This window comes from Canis lupus, chromosome 4 (genome assembly GCF_011100685.1).
Source record: "Canis lupus familiaris isolate Mischka breed German Shepherd chromosome 4, alternate assembly UU_Cfam_GSD_1.0, whole genome shotgun sequence".
Lineage (NCBI taxonomy): Eukaryota > Metazoa > Chordata > Mammalia > Carnivora > Canidae > Canis > Canis lupus.
The window spans coordinates 5,913,805-5,927,855 of record NC_049225.1 but is presented as its reverse complement, the minus strand read 5'-3'; the positions used below and the strand labels follow the sequence as shown (position 1 = coordinate 5,927,855).

Genomic DNA, 14,051 nt, shown 5'->3' with positions numbered 1-14,051 from the left:
AATTATATATAAATATCTGTGTGGTAAAACAAAAGTATTCACTTATGTTTGACTCTGAATAGGCTCTTCTCAGAAGGCAAAAACCTGTCATGGTGGTGACTCTGAGCAGATCTGGACATTGAGGGCTAGGAGCAGGAGATAGTTAATTTTCGGTTAATTTCGGTTAACTTGTAATCCAAGTTGTTGTTTTTCTTTTCTTTTCTTTTCTTTTTTTTTTAGCATATAGAAGAAGTTTAAGGATGGTAACTAAGGCAAAGCAATCATTACAATCAGACCCTAGATCTAATTTAGCTCTGACCACAACCCATGACCAGGTCGCAAGTTGGCTTTTCCAATCCCTGGGATGACGTCAGTGTTGGAATGCAGTTTTCCTGTTCTGTGATTGTATCCTCTCACCTCTTCTGGCTTTTGTATGAGGTTCCAGCCTCTGTCTATAAATGTCTCCATGAGAGACTCTTCTGTTTGAGGGCCTGGCTTGCTGCAAACCTAATTAGCTCTTTTTTTCTTCTTCAGTAATGAAGTTTTTTCCCCTCACAGACCTCATTTTGGCTAAAAGAAGTAACTTCCAGGCAAAAAGTCCTACCTTAGAGAAACAAAATACATCTTTGATTTAAGGCACTCCTAACCTCCCTCAACAGTCCTCTACTCCCACAAAACGGCAGCACACCCAAGCTCTGGAAGATGGGCAGAGCTTCCTCCTGGCTTCACCCTTGTTGCTTTCCTGTCTCCTGAGTGAAGCTTGCGAGCTATGGCTGACATCACCTTTAAATGCATTCATAGTGCAGATGCTTCAGCACCTGTTTTGGATTAATCTTTTTGTTAAAAGTGAATGCTGGTAATGGACTAGAAAGTGAGATCCTGTCCATGCTTTCCTAGGGATGCACTGATCTGCTGGTTTGCACTTTGAATGAATGACCATGGCTTAGCTCAAGGACTGTACCTAGAGTACTTGTAGGGTGAAGTGCTTTTTGGAATTCCAGACGAAATAAAATTTTTTTATTTTCTAAAATCTTGATCAATCTGATATGTAAATAGGCTACAGTCAGCATATTGCCTTTCAGACCAGTCACAAAGTGAGTAGGTGTCAAATTTCTTAGTTCTTATAAGCCTGCCCCACCTACTTGGCTTCTTCTGGGATGCCTCTGTTCACATATGAATCACGTAGGTAGTCTTTTGTTCATCTGCTAAAGGCAGGCTATGCCGCAGGTCCTCTTCCAGTGTAACAGGAAAGCTAGCTTCTGTCCACAGGGGTATGTGTCCATCTCATCCACCACATGCCTAGGGATTACGGCATTTCCCAAAGCTCCTTGAGAGGCTATGGTAGAAAGGCAGTTCTGTTCCAAGAGACTAGTTTCCTTGCCCTTTGGTTTCCAAACACCATCTCAGCTCATTGCTGAATAATACTTTGGGAATTTATCCTGCATCTCTACATCCCCGTCTACCCCCTGCCTATCCTAACTACTGCTCTATTGATTTACTATTTTTTATTTTTCAGAATCTATTTTCATTTCTTCCTTATCACAGTTTTCTAGATTTTTATTCCTTGTTTAGCTGCTTGCTTTTAATTCTGCCATTTCTTTATTCTTTTTAATGTGCCAGAGCCCACACAGTGAACTGCCTTTTGCATATCAAATATATTGAAATGACATTTTATCTCAACTGACCATATTCCTTAAGGCCTTGCAAAGGAAGTAGAAAAAAGGTATAACTGGAATAATCGTTCCAATTTTGCTGTGTTATTTCCAAACGTTATTTTCGGTAAATATAGCTTATATTTGTGACCCAAGGGAAGCCCAAATTAGTAATTTAGTTTAATTTTTTTATTTTGTACATTATTCCATCAGTCTCTTTTTCTATCTTTTTATGTAAATCTATATATTTTCGATCTCCTACTATGTATGTGTGTGTCCCTGGAATTGGATAATATATTGTATCACCACCAATATATACTAACATTAATGCAAGTTTATTTCAGTACAAGCCAGGAACAGAGATGATGGGGGTCAAAAACTTGGGCTAATGGAATTATTATTCTCAATGAGCTTGACAGAAAGAACCTAGTACAGAGATTTGAGCCATAGGTACAAAGGCAGGCCAGAGTTGCTCAATACAGAGAGATCCAGAAGACAATCAGTAGTTTTCCTATCCAATGCTCGACTGCATTTGTTTCCTAAAGATTTAAGCTATGTCCTTAGCTTCCTGCCCTGGCACTGAATCACATCTTCCTGGTACCATGCTGTGTTCAGTGGATATCTGCCTGGTTTCAGCAGGCCTGTCCTGCATGTCCTCCCAGGCATTTTAAATTGCCATGGTTTTAACAGTGGGCCCTTTAGAAACTAGCATTAACTTGTTTCTGATCCAGAGGTCCTTACAAAATGTATGAGTCTGCATGCCTCAGGGACTTTCCACATCTCCCAGAGCCATCTTCTTGAGTTGTACCTGCCTCTGCTGACATGAGTTTGTACCAAACTTCTTGGGTTGCTCCTGCCTCTGCTGACATAAAAGTAGCCCAAGTGTTTGCCTCACATTTTTTTTCTTGTTATTTTTCTAGAATGTGAGATCATGGTCATGTTGTCTTTCAGCAAGTACTATCCTAATGGTTTGTATTTGGAGATAGTTTTTGCATGTGAACAAAGTTAAGAGTCTGATTTCTCACCTCAGCATCGAGTTGCCTGGAGTGCCTTAGCATCTGCAGTAGTGATGTTCCCTCTTTCTTAACCCCGCCCCACCTACTTTCTTTAGAGACTGCATTTGGAAAATATATATTTCCATTTCCACTTTCATAAATGGTAGTAGAATCCTCTACTTCAGAAATCCTCTACTTTAGAAATCAGTCATTCTAGATTTTTTCTTCTTAACATAACATGAAAATAAAACACCAAATCGCACAATATCTTTAAGTAGATCAAATAATCAAGTCCTGAAAGTGACAAGATATTAAATAACCTGGGCTCCAATTTAAAGAGCCACATGAGTGGCTCAGTCAGTTAAGCGTCTGACTCTTGATTTTGGCTCAGATCATCTTGTTTTTGGCTCAGGTCATGATCTCAGGGTCATGAGATGGGAGCATCCATCTGGGTGTGAAGCCTGCTCAGGATTCTCTCAAATGAAAGAAGGAAGGAAGGAAGGAAGGAAGGAAGGAAGGAAGGAAGGAAGGAAGGAAGGAAAAGAACAGAAAAAGGAAAGAAAAGAAACGAAAGAAAGAAAAGAAAGACCTCACAGAAGCGCCCCCGCCTGCCGAAGAAAGAAAGAAGAAAGCTAAGAAAGAAAGAAAGAAAGAAAGAAGAAAGAAAGAAAGAGAAGGTTCTATCTTTGATAATCTATAGTCACCTGGCTTGAAGATGGCATTAGCTATGTCATATTTAAGCCATAGCTGTTTCTATAAAGATTTCCTTCAAGAAATTGTCTTTTCTTCCCCTGCTTTCATTTTAAATATTTTAATACAATGAGCAAGACAAAGACCCATACATCAAGAAAGTAACACATGCATAAATATACATCACAGAATTTGGAACCCCTTTTACATTTCTTTATATTAATTCTCTGAGAATACCACTGTTCCTGGCAAAGCCAGGAATAGGATGACACTTGAAACTAAAGATGGAGGTATCAATAGGTTTGATTGGCTTACATTTGAAAATTTTTTACCTTTTAAAACTAATTTTTTGGATATGAATTACATTGGAGAATTTGGAGTACATACATTTGAGATGGCTGGTAAAAGTGCATATTTCTGGCCTTATGCCCTCAAATTCTAATTCAGCCATCAAGTGTGGAAACAGGAACTCACTTTGTTCACAAGCAATTTATAGAATATTTATGATGCATGGGCATTGTTCTAGGCTCTGGGGATTCAGCAGTAAGTAAAACAAAGTTTCTGCCTTCATGGTACTCATATTTTGCTAGAAAAATAAAAACGGTAAAAAATATGACCATATAATATGTCACAGAATGTGAGTTCAAGTGATGAAGAAATGAGGGGTGGTAGAGGTAGTGATGTCACTATTTTATGGAACAGTCTAGGGAGGCCTCTCCCCCAACTCATGTTCTTTCTCTCTCTCTGTCTCAAATAAATAACAAAATTTTTTAAAAAAGAAAAAAAGGGGGTGGAAAATACAAAAGAAGTGTAAGATAGATACAGGGAATAGTAGAAAGGTCTGGTATGTGTATAATTGGAAGCCCAGGAACAGAGGGGAATACTGACCAAGAATTTTCCAAAACTGATGAAATACATCAAGCCACAGATTTAAAGTTTATAAATCCCAAACCAATAATAATAATAATAATAATAATAATAATAAAATACAAGAAACTACACCTATGAACATCGTGGCAAGTCTGTTGAAAACTAAGGTACATATAAAATCTTCAAAGAAACTAGGAAAACTGAGACATTATTATCAAAAGAGCAAAAGACTTGACAAATTAACAATTGATTTCTTAACAGAAAAACTGAAAGCCAAAAGACAATGGAATTATTTCTTCAAAGGCAAGAATGAACATAAATGCCCATCTCAAGTTCTAAATCCAGCAAAAATAGCCTTTAAAAAGTGAAGGCAAAATAGATATTTTCCTACAGACCAGTAGGAGAAGAAACACTTAAAGGGACTCTTCAGGCAAAAGGAATCATATCAGATGGAAGTACAATTCAGAAAAGAATGATAAACTTTAGGAAGAGCAAGTATGTGGTAAAATATAAATGGATAATGACTATATAAATTCATAATCAAAACTATTCAATACTTATCAACTTAAAAATAGGTAAATTATGGTAAATTCATAGAGTTAGACACTATAAAGCAAGTGAATTGCTGCTACCTACAGCTAAAATGTCTCAGACATCATATTGAGTAAAAGAAATAAGACATAAAAAAGTAAATAATGTGTGGTTCTATCTTCATAAAAGAAAAGTAAACTATTGAAACATAACTCTCCATAATTACTCTATATTTAGAAGGGCAGGTAATGACTAAGAGAGGGCACAGGGGAAATTTATGGAGTGCTGGCATATTCTATATCTTGGTAGAGATGGTGTTACATGTATAATTTCTCTTTATAAGAATTAATCAGACTGCATACGTTAAACCTTGTGAACTTAAAGAAATATATTTCATATTTCAATTTTTAAATTTATTTCTAAAAGTGAAAGACAAGAAAACAATTACATTTGTAATATTATCAAAAAGGATAAAATACTTAAAAGCAAACTTAACCAAGGAAGTGAAAGATGTGTATTTGAAAACCACACAGATGTTCCTGAGAGAAATTAAGAAGAGCCAAAACAAATGGAAAGACATTTAGTAGTCATTGATTGGAAAACTTAATATTGATAAGATAGCAGTACCTAAAATGATCTACAGATTTAACACAATCTCTATCAAAAATCCAGGAGCATTTTTTTCAAAATAGAATAATCCATCCTAAAATTCATATAGAATGTCAAGGAATTCCAAATAGCCAAAATAAAGATTGAAATAATGATGAAATATAATGATGATTCAATAATGATGAAAAATAAAAGCAAAATTAGAGGTTTCACATTTCTTGATTTCAAAACCTATTGTAAAGCTATGGTAATCAAAACTGACATGAAGTATGATACTGGCATAAAGACAGTTTTATAAATCAATGGAATAGAATAGAGAACCCAGAAATAAACGGACATATATGGTCAAACAATTTTTGGCAAGGATGCTAAGATTATTCAATGGGGAAAAAAACTGTCTTTTCAACAAATAGTGCTAGGAAATTTTATGTTATGTAGATTTTACTACAATTTAAAAAAAATTTTAAAGAAAGAAAACAGAGAGACATAGGCAGCATGATTTTTTGAGTCCAAACTTAGGTGTACATGAGAATCATTTGGAAGTTTTAAAAAATACAGTGCAGTCACATTTTAATGCAAATTCACAACTACAAAATATAAGGATGACTCATGTTTCATTTATGCAAAAAATTCAAATAATGTGGCTCCCTCAAGATTTTAAAAGTTAAACAAGAATCACAATATCAACTCTGGGAGCCCAAGGGAACTAGAAATGCCAGGTGGCGATGTTAACATTAGCTGGCAAACAGAAAGGCAGTATACTATGGGAAAACTAATCAAGATTTCTAAATTGTGATTTAGAAATGGAATGTTGTCAAGAATGTACCCCTTCTATAAACTGCACCATTGTCTATAGGATTCTAGGCCCCTTACTAGACAATTTGATCAAGTGTACCTAGGGTTGAATCCAAGCAATCTATATTTTTAAAGATCCTTGGGAAAAAAAATAAAATAAAAGATCCTTGGAATTTCTAAGACTAATGGTCTATGCATCATTGTTTGAACACCACTGGTCTTCCATAAAGGAATAAGCACATTCATTCTGTTAAAAAAAATTATTGACATACATTACGTCTTAGGCTATGAAGACATAAGGTGAAGCAAAAGTATAATGATCACATGGTGGTTATGCCTTAGAGAAGAAGTCAGATGATTAAATAACCAGTTATAGTAAAGTGCAGTTATAATAGAGGGTCATGTATGTATGATAAGGATTACCGGGTATGTGGGGAGTACGTATCGGGGGCACTTCACTGAAGAGGGCATATGGACTGGGACCCAATGGATGGAAGGACACCAACCAAAGAAAGAGGGGAAAAGTAAGAATGTTTCAGGAAAAGGAAACAGAGAACCCATTGAGACCTGGTGCAGAGGGAGAAAGAGCACTAAATTCACAGAACTAAAATGAGTTCAAGCTGAGGGAAATTCAGAGCAAGGATGGAGAAGTGGTGATACATAAATCTAAGGGTAAAGCTAGATCAGAGAGGACCTGGCACACCTTGTGGAGAGCTTGTCCATTATTCTAAGGGAAAGTAAGTGGAGAGGAGGATCTCTATGGCTAAAACATGGAGAATGTGATGGATTGGATTGAAGAAGAGACAGCAGTGGAGAGAAAAACTCAATTAGGTTTTAGCAGCAGTGGTCCAAGTGAGAGGAGAAGAGGTATGGGCCAGCATAATGGCCATAGGAATGAGATACTTAAGAGAAATAATCTATATGCCTTAGTGATTGAATTAGATGTGAAAAGGGAAAAGAAGTTAAGAATGATTCCCGAGAATGCAGCCTGAGCAGAAATATGAATCATGAGTACCATGTTGCAATTGAAGGTGGAGGGGGAAGATATTGCATCCATTTGGGAAGGCCAAATTTGAGTTGTCTGGGATGTCCAGGATGCAGGATGGTATCCAACAGAAGAGATGTCTTAACTAGAGAATCATCAGTTGAGCTTTGAAACCAGAATAGTAGATGAGGTTGCTCAGTGACTGCTTGCAGAATAAAGAGAGGAAGAAGTAGAAGAGAAATCTAGGAAAACACTAAAGAAGTCTTTTGAAGGAAGCCTTGTAAGTGTGTAGAGGGGTTGGAGGACACCAAGAGGGGTATGTTGAGTTAGAAGCCAAGAAGGATGGATATTTGAGGAGGAATAGCCTATTGGATTTAGCAGTGCAGAGCTTGTTAGTAATCTGTCTAAGGGTTTGGGTGAGAGGCCCGAGTGACACGGGGTTAGTAAGCAGAGGAATGAGAGGCAGTCATGGCAGACGTGAGTGTAGACAACCATTCTGAGAAAGCTTGGCTCTGAAAGATGGGATGAGGGAAGACGGGGCTGACAAGATGCTTTCACTTTGGGGTGTATTTTAAGGTTGGTGAGGCTTACACCTATCTAAATGGTGATAGAAAGGATTCAAAAGAGAGGGAGGATCATTGAGGGTTCATTGGGGAGTGAACACAGGCTACAGGTCTGGTTCCACCACTGTCTGAACTTGAGAGCATCATTTGTTCTGTCTGGACTTGCAGGGCTCTGCATCTTTATCTGTAACTTGCAGGGCTCTAAATCTTTGGTTTTTCAAACTGCACTGCTCAGAACTGTCTCAGGGCACTCAGCTTCAGCCACAGCAACTTGATCTCTCTCTTGTGTTTTTAAATAATTTTTTATTTCTAGCAATTTAATAGATGTAAATACTTTGGAAATGCAAAATAGCAGTAAAAGAATCTTAAGAAAAACAGCAACCCCTGTTCACACCTGCTCACTCTCAGCCACTCCCAGTTCTTGTGATATTTATGCCAATTTACGTAAATTAAAGTCTCATCTCCGTGTTTCTTAAGTGTAGGCATCTATTGATTTCTGTCCCATCCTATGCTCACTTGCCCTGACTCTGTTTCTTCCGATGTAATGCTACCCCAATGTTTGGTTAACAGTGTTTTCACTATTATCATCATGCAAATATTGCTCACCAGCTCTGTCTCCCTTTGTAAGCAACCTGTCATTTCTCCTGCCAGTAACATTTGCCTCTTTTGTCTTGTTTGCCCTGATTTCCATTAATGATTGCTATTTTTTCCTGAATGTTCTTCCATCTCAAAAACCTATCAATATACTCCACATGCTGGTGTAATCACAAGACTTCCTTGGAGGCTCCACTCCCAGACACATGCGTGGTCTACCATGGAGCCTCTCCCTGGCACTAGCTTTGACTCTTGGCTGTGTTGAAGCCGTGCCCTCTGCTGCCATACCTTCCTCTTTCTTGGTTTATGCCCTTATTCTGGTGCAGCCTGTCCTCTAGTGGCATAGGAGTCAGTGTTTTCGAGTTCTGCATAACTGAAAATCTTTATTCTCCATCCCATTTGATTGATAGTTGGCTGGTTGTAGAATTCTGGCTTGCAAAAAAAAAATCCATTGAAAAATGGTAAGGTCATTATTGTTTCATTTCTGTTTTCATTGTTGAGATGTCAGATGCTACACAATTTCCTACCCCTTGAACCTATTGGGTTTAAAGCTCTTGGGAGCTTTTTATTTTTGTTTTTATCCCTTCGTGTCACAGGGATGTGCCTTGTTTTGGTTCTTTCTTCATTCATTTGTCTTGATACCTGGTAGGTCCTTTTGTTACAAAGACTCATATCCTACATTTCTAAAGAACTCTCTCAATTTACATCTTATAATTTTCTCCATTTCACTTTCCCCATTTTCTCTTTCTAGAGCTTCTTTTAGTTTAATATTGGACCTTCTGGCTTGGCCTTCTAATTTTATTCTCTCTCTCTGTCTCTCTCTCTCATGGAAGATTATCTTGGCTTTATATTCCAACTCTTCTACTTAATTCCTTTTACTTATCCATCCTTTATTTAATTTCTAAGATTATTTCCTTTTTTATAACCATTCATTCTTGTTTCATTGGTACATTTCTTCTCTTCTTTCTCCAAGGACATTCTCTCCCCCCCAGTCCTAACTATAAATCCTACCTATGCTTGAAGGTTCAGCTCAAAATCCATATCTTGTATGAGGCCTTCTCCAGTCAGTTCAAATCTCTCCACTAAACATGAATTCTATAGCTTTATTACATTCTACACCATTGAATGAATATATGATTATATTTAAACTTACACTGCTTTCTGTTGAGGAAATCAGTTGTATCTCCTCAATCACATTATAATCTCAAGAGCAGGGAATGTTTACTTGTTATTTTTTTAATATTTTATTTATTTATTCATGAGAGACACAGAGAAAGAGAGAAAGAGAGAAACAGAGACACAGACAGAGGGAGAAGCAGGCTCCATGCAGGGAGCCTGGTGTGGGACTCGATCCCAGGACTCCAGGGTCATGCCCTGGGCTGAAGGCAGACGTTAAGCCACTGAGCCACCCAGGGATCCCCTGTTCACTTGTTCTGTATCAGCCATAGTACCTTGTCTAGAATTGTGGATATAACAAGTGATAAACAAGTGCTTACTGATTTGAAAAAAAATGATTGGCCATCTAAATCCACCAAACCAGGCTATCCTAGTGAGTGTTCTTTAAAAATATATATATATATATTTTATTTATTCATAAGAGACACACACAGAGAGGCAGAGACATAGGCAGAAGGAGAAGCAGGCTCCCTGCAGGGAGCCTGATATGGGACTCGATTTCAGGACCCCAGGATCACAACCTGAGCCAAAGGCAGACATTTAAGCACTGAACCACCCAAGTGTCCCTAGTCAGGGTTCTTTAAAGAGTACCAAGAGCATAGGTATTTGTCAAATAATATGTGTAGAACTTACAGATTTTTATAATTTTTCCAGTCTTTCACAGGGTTTCATTCATATCTAATTCAAGGGCAATATTTTAGTGACTTACTTTTATTGACTCTTCCCTGAAATGCTCAGCTCAGATTTCATAGGAAAAACACAACTTTCTTTTCTCACTCATATTTCATTAGTCTAGGAAATATTTAATAAATTATGCAATTGAAATAACCAAGAACAATTGGCACAAGCAAGATTGGAAACAAACAACATCTAAAACTTGGCCAAACACATGACTAAGTTGGTAGGAATCAAAGGACTTGGGCATGCTGAAGAGTAACCTACCAGCCTTGGGCACTTAGCTGCCGAGGAAGGAAGGGCATTCAACTGTCGTGTCATTTAAATGGAAATCAGTCAAGAGAGTATCTATTATATTCTATTCTCTGTATAAGAAGAAGAAGTATCTGGAAGAAATGAATTTGTGCTCATCATCTATCTTGGGTCCCCTTGCAATCAAGGGTATATGTGGGGAACCCAGCTGACACAGATTAGTGTACAGTCTTTGGTCTGAAAGCAATGCTAGGCTTACTGGCTCGGGGGCCAATCATCTTTGTCTCCTTAGAACCAAGATCTGCCCACTTGAGCTGTACTCCTCTGTCATGAGCCTACAAAGGGCCAACAGAGCTCTGCTGGGCCCAGAAATCTTACCATTTCCATCTCCAGGATGGATCTCTCTTCCCCACCACTTCTACAACCATCACACATTGGAAGAATCACACGTAGATTCTCAGAGAGGACATAAGGTTGCCCAATTGACTTTGGATGGCCCCTGCCACAGTATGAATCACTTCTTTTTAATATTCTGGGGAACTTGGAAATCCTATATGCATTGTGGTCCCTTAAGAAGGGTAACCTCTAAGTAGAGTAAAAATAGGTTGATATTAGGGGGCACCTGGACTAGGTGTCTGACTCTTGCTATCAGCTCAGTTCTCAATCTCAGGGTCCTGAGTTCAATCCCTGCATTGGGCTCTGTGCTGGGTATGGAGCCACTTTTTAAAAAACGTAAAATAGGTTGACATTAATGGCAGGAAAGATTTGTATTTCCTGTCGATCATGCTGAAAGGACTGGTACCACTTTATAGCTTCTAAAAATCACAAGTATGAAGGAAGCCATCCCTGGTCACTGTCTTTGAGGGAGAGAAGGCACCTGAGAGAACCCCCTATAAAATATTGTATTTAAATTGTGCAGCAAGAGAAATACCAGCCAATCAGATGAGAGTTTTGTCTACATATACATAAACTTAGTGATTCAAATGTTTTCTCTGGTGCTGGTTTAAAGCAACATAGGACTCTGAGTTCAGTGAAAGGTAATGAATTTCCTGTTTCTTCTGTGGCTATCCCACAGTCAGATAATGAACAAAGGTTGATTTCAGTTTGGACTGAAGATAAGAACAAATTAAATTACATTTTAAAAGTACTCCAAATGCCCTTCTACTCTTGTTTTTAATTTTTCTCCTTTCCTGCTGCATTTTAATCTTAAGTGGCAGAGGCCACATCTGTTCTCCCAGACTGGGGTATTTGGCTTATTCTAGTTTTATCTTTTCTTTCACTGACTCCCATAGTCGCTCACTGGTGCATCAGCTGCACTGGGCCCTGTTGTGAGTCTATTGGCAGCCATAGGACCCGCACTCCTTGCCCATCTATCTTCTAGTCTGGCTGTCAGGACAGCAGAACAATGACCTTGGCTCCCCAGAAGTGCAGGTAACTGTCTATAGACCAAACTTTTCTCAGGAGTCTCTCCACTCTAAATACCCCCTGGTCTCTTCTGCTACCTTCTTCTGTGGGTAGAAGGGTGGCTTTGTTTTTCTGAAATGGTTTTTCGTACACTGGTGGTCCTTTCCCCTGGAGTCCAGAATGGCATCGAAAACATTCCTTCTCTACCTGTTTCCTCTCTGTTCAGATGCTGAACTCTTGGATATGTGCTAAGTTTCTCAGGTGGCATGGAGACCTGAACTTCCCTGTGGTGGAAAAACAGATTCTAAAAACAGCCTCATGGAGAAAATGAACAGAGCATTAACACTAGTTGTATCACAACCAAAACGTATTAGATGCACCCAAGAATTGACTGCCCCTGCCTGATCACAAGACAATTCCAGCTGGAGACAAACTGTTTAAAAATATGTTTCAGTGAGTTCTCTTCAAGTATGCTCCCCCTCCCCGCCCCCGCCCAAAACAGAGGTCTAGTGACTTCCTTCTCTTACCAAAAAAGTGACAATTCCTGTCAGTCGCCATGGAACTGGGTCCTTTTCAGGTCAGACAATCCCAACACTACACTGCTTTCTGTCTAGAACCATTGGTTCCAAACATAGTACAAACAGAAGGAATAAATCTATGATGTCAGGTCACCGTGGGACATTTTCTTCAATGGACTAAAGGAATAGATCAAAGAGCTATTTAATAGATGTTCATAAAAAAATAATTAAAAAATAAGAATAAACAACTCCCCCCTTCCTAATTCGCTTTAAAAATGGGTATAGGGAAAAAAAATGGTCTGTCTCAATCCAAGAATATAATAACACTGCCTCTCTTTCCTTGTTTTAGGGAATGCTGTCGATTTTTTGGAGACAATGGCTTGACTTTGAAGGTGTTTTTTACCAAGGCAGCACCCTTTGGTGTTCTTTGGACACTCACAAACTACCTGTACTTACATGCAATAAAGAAAGTGAACACTACGGATGTCTCCGTGTTGTTCTGCTGCAACAAAGCTTTTGTGTTCTTGCTCTCATGGATCGTTCTCAGGGACAGGTTCATGGGAGTGAGGGTAAGTTCCTTATTATCTGTCTTCCTCCCTCACTGGGTCATGTCAACCAAAACCTGCCCATTGGCTTGCTTAGCTCCATATCATAAGCATAAACTGCTGACCACTCTCCTTCTGATTTGCAGCAGAGAAGGAGCCCGGCTCTCGGTGTGCCTTGCAAACTTTCTTGCTTGCAAACCATACTCGACAAGCATTCATTAAAGCACCTTTCATTTCAAGCATTTCAACAAGCATTCCCTAAAGTGTGTGCCCGTCGGGGACCCAACCTGGGGATGGCAATGAACTCCCCTCTGTGCGTCCTCTCCCCGCTCTGTCACAGGCAGCAGCGCCCTGCAGCCCGGAGCTCTGTGCTAATCCTGTCACTCTTTGCTTAGGATGTATGTGAAAGCCTGGGGAATCCTTCTGCATCCACACGGACGCACCGTCTGGGACGTGCGTGAGCTCCGTCTGGACTGTGTGTGCAAAGCCAAAATGGGCCAGATACGCTTGTGCTAAATCCAGATGGTGGAGGGGCAGGTTCCTTTCCTTCACACCCCAGGCGAGGGGAGAGTGAGACTGTCCTCAAATGACCTCTTGTCGTCAGACTCAGCAAATCCCATTAAAATCTAGTCAAACTCCGCTAGTCAGATTTCCTAACAGTGGTGTGAAATAGGATTATGCGACATATACAGGGACTCACCCTGAATAAAAGGAACGAGGTGACAAGTTCATTTCAATAGAATCCTGGTGACTTCTGCTTGTCTCCCTCTGGTGGCCAGGAGCTGCTACTGCCCCATCACCCCCTCGCCACAAACAGGGACAAAAGAGGATTGGGCCCTGCAGCCAGTTCTCTCTGTAGTCAGGGGGGCATCCCTAACTGCTTCCTGCACTGTCAGGCCATGTGGGCCTGCGACGCAGCTGAGAGCCCTTTGGATGGGCGGTCCCATTCCAGAGAGCTGTGCTGGCACCTGGCAAGGGGCAGACTCCAGGCCCCCTCTTGGGTCCTCTGCTCATTGTCCTGCGAACAATGACATCACCCTGGTGGAGGATTCACACCCACCTAGTTACTCAAACAGCAGTGGGGACATGAGTCAACTGCTGAGGAGTATTTTTAGTTTGCAGTAGGGGGAAAATTTGTTTTGAGGCTTAGTGTTTAATTTTGGAATAAAAACTCACTCACTGTGCTAACCACCCAGAAAAGCTTCCGGCAAATAAATG

At 39.5% G+C, this 14,051-nt stretch overlaps 1 protein-coding gene across 4 annotated transcripts in view; it reads left to right on the top strand.

The window, feature by feature from the left end:
* The window catches only part of SLC35F3 (solute carrier family 35 member F3), a 388,952-nt gene that overhangs the window by 359,887 nt on the left and 15,014 nt on the right, over nt 1–14,051 (top strand). For all 4 annotated transcript variants that reach the window (XM_038533882.1, XM_038533881.1, XM_038533884.1 and 1 more), the window contains one exon: nt 12,638–12,857. In XM_038533882.1, the coding sequence (XP_038389810.1) occupies nt 12,638–12,857 (220 nt within the window). The remainder of the gene's footprint in view (nt 1–12,637; nt 12,858–14,051) is intronic.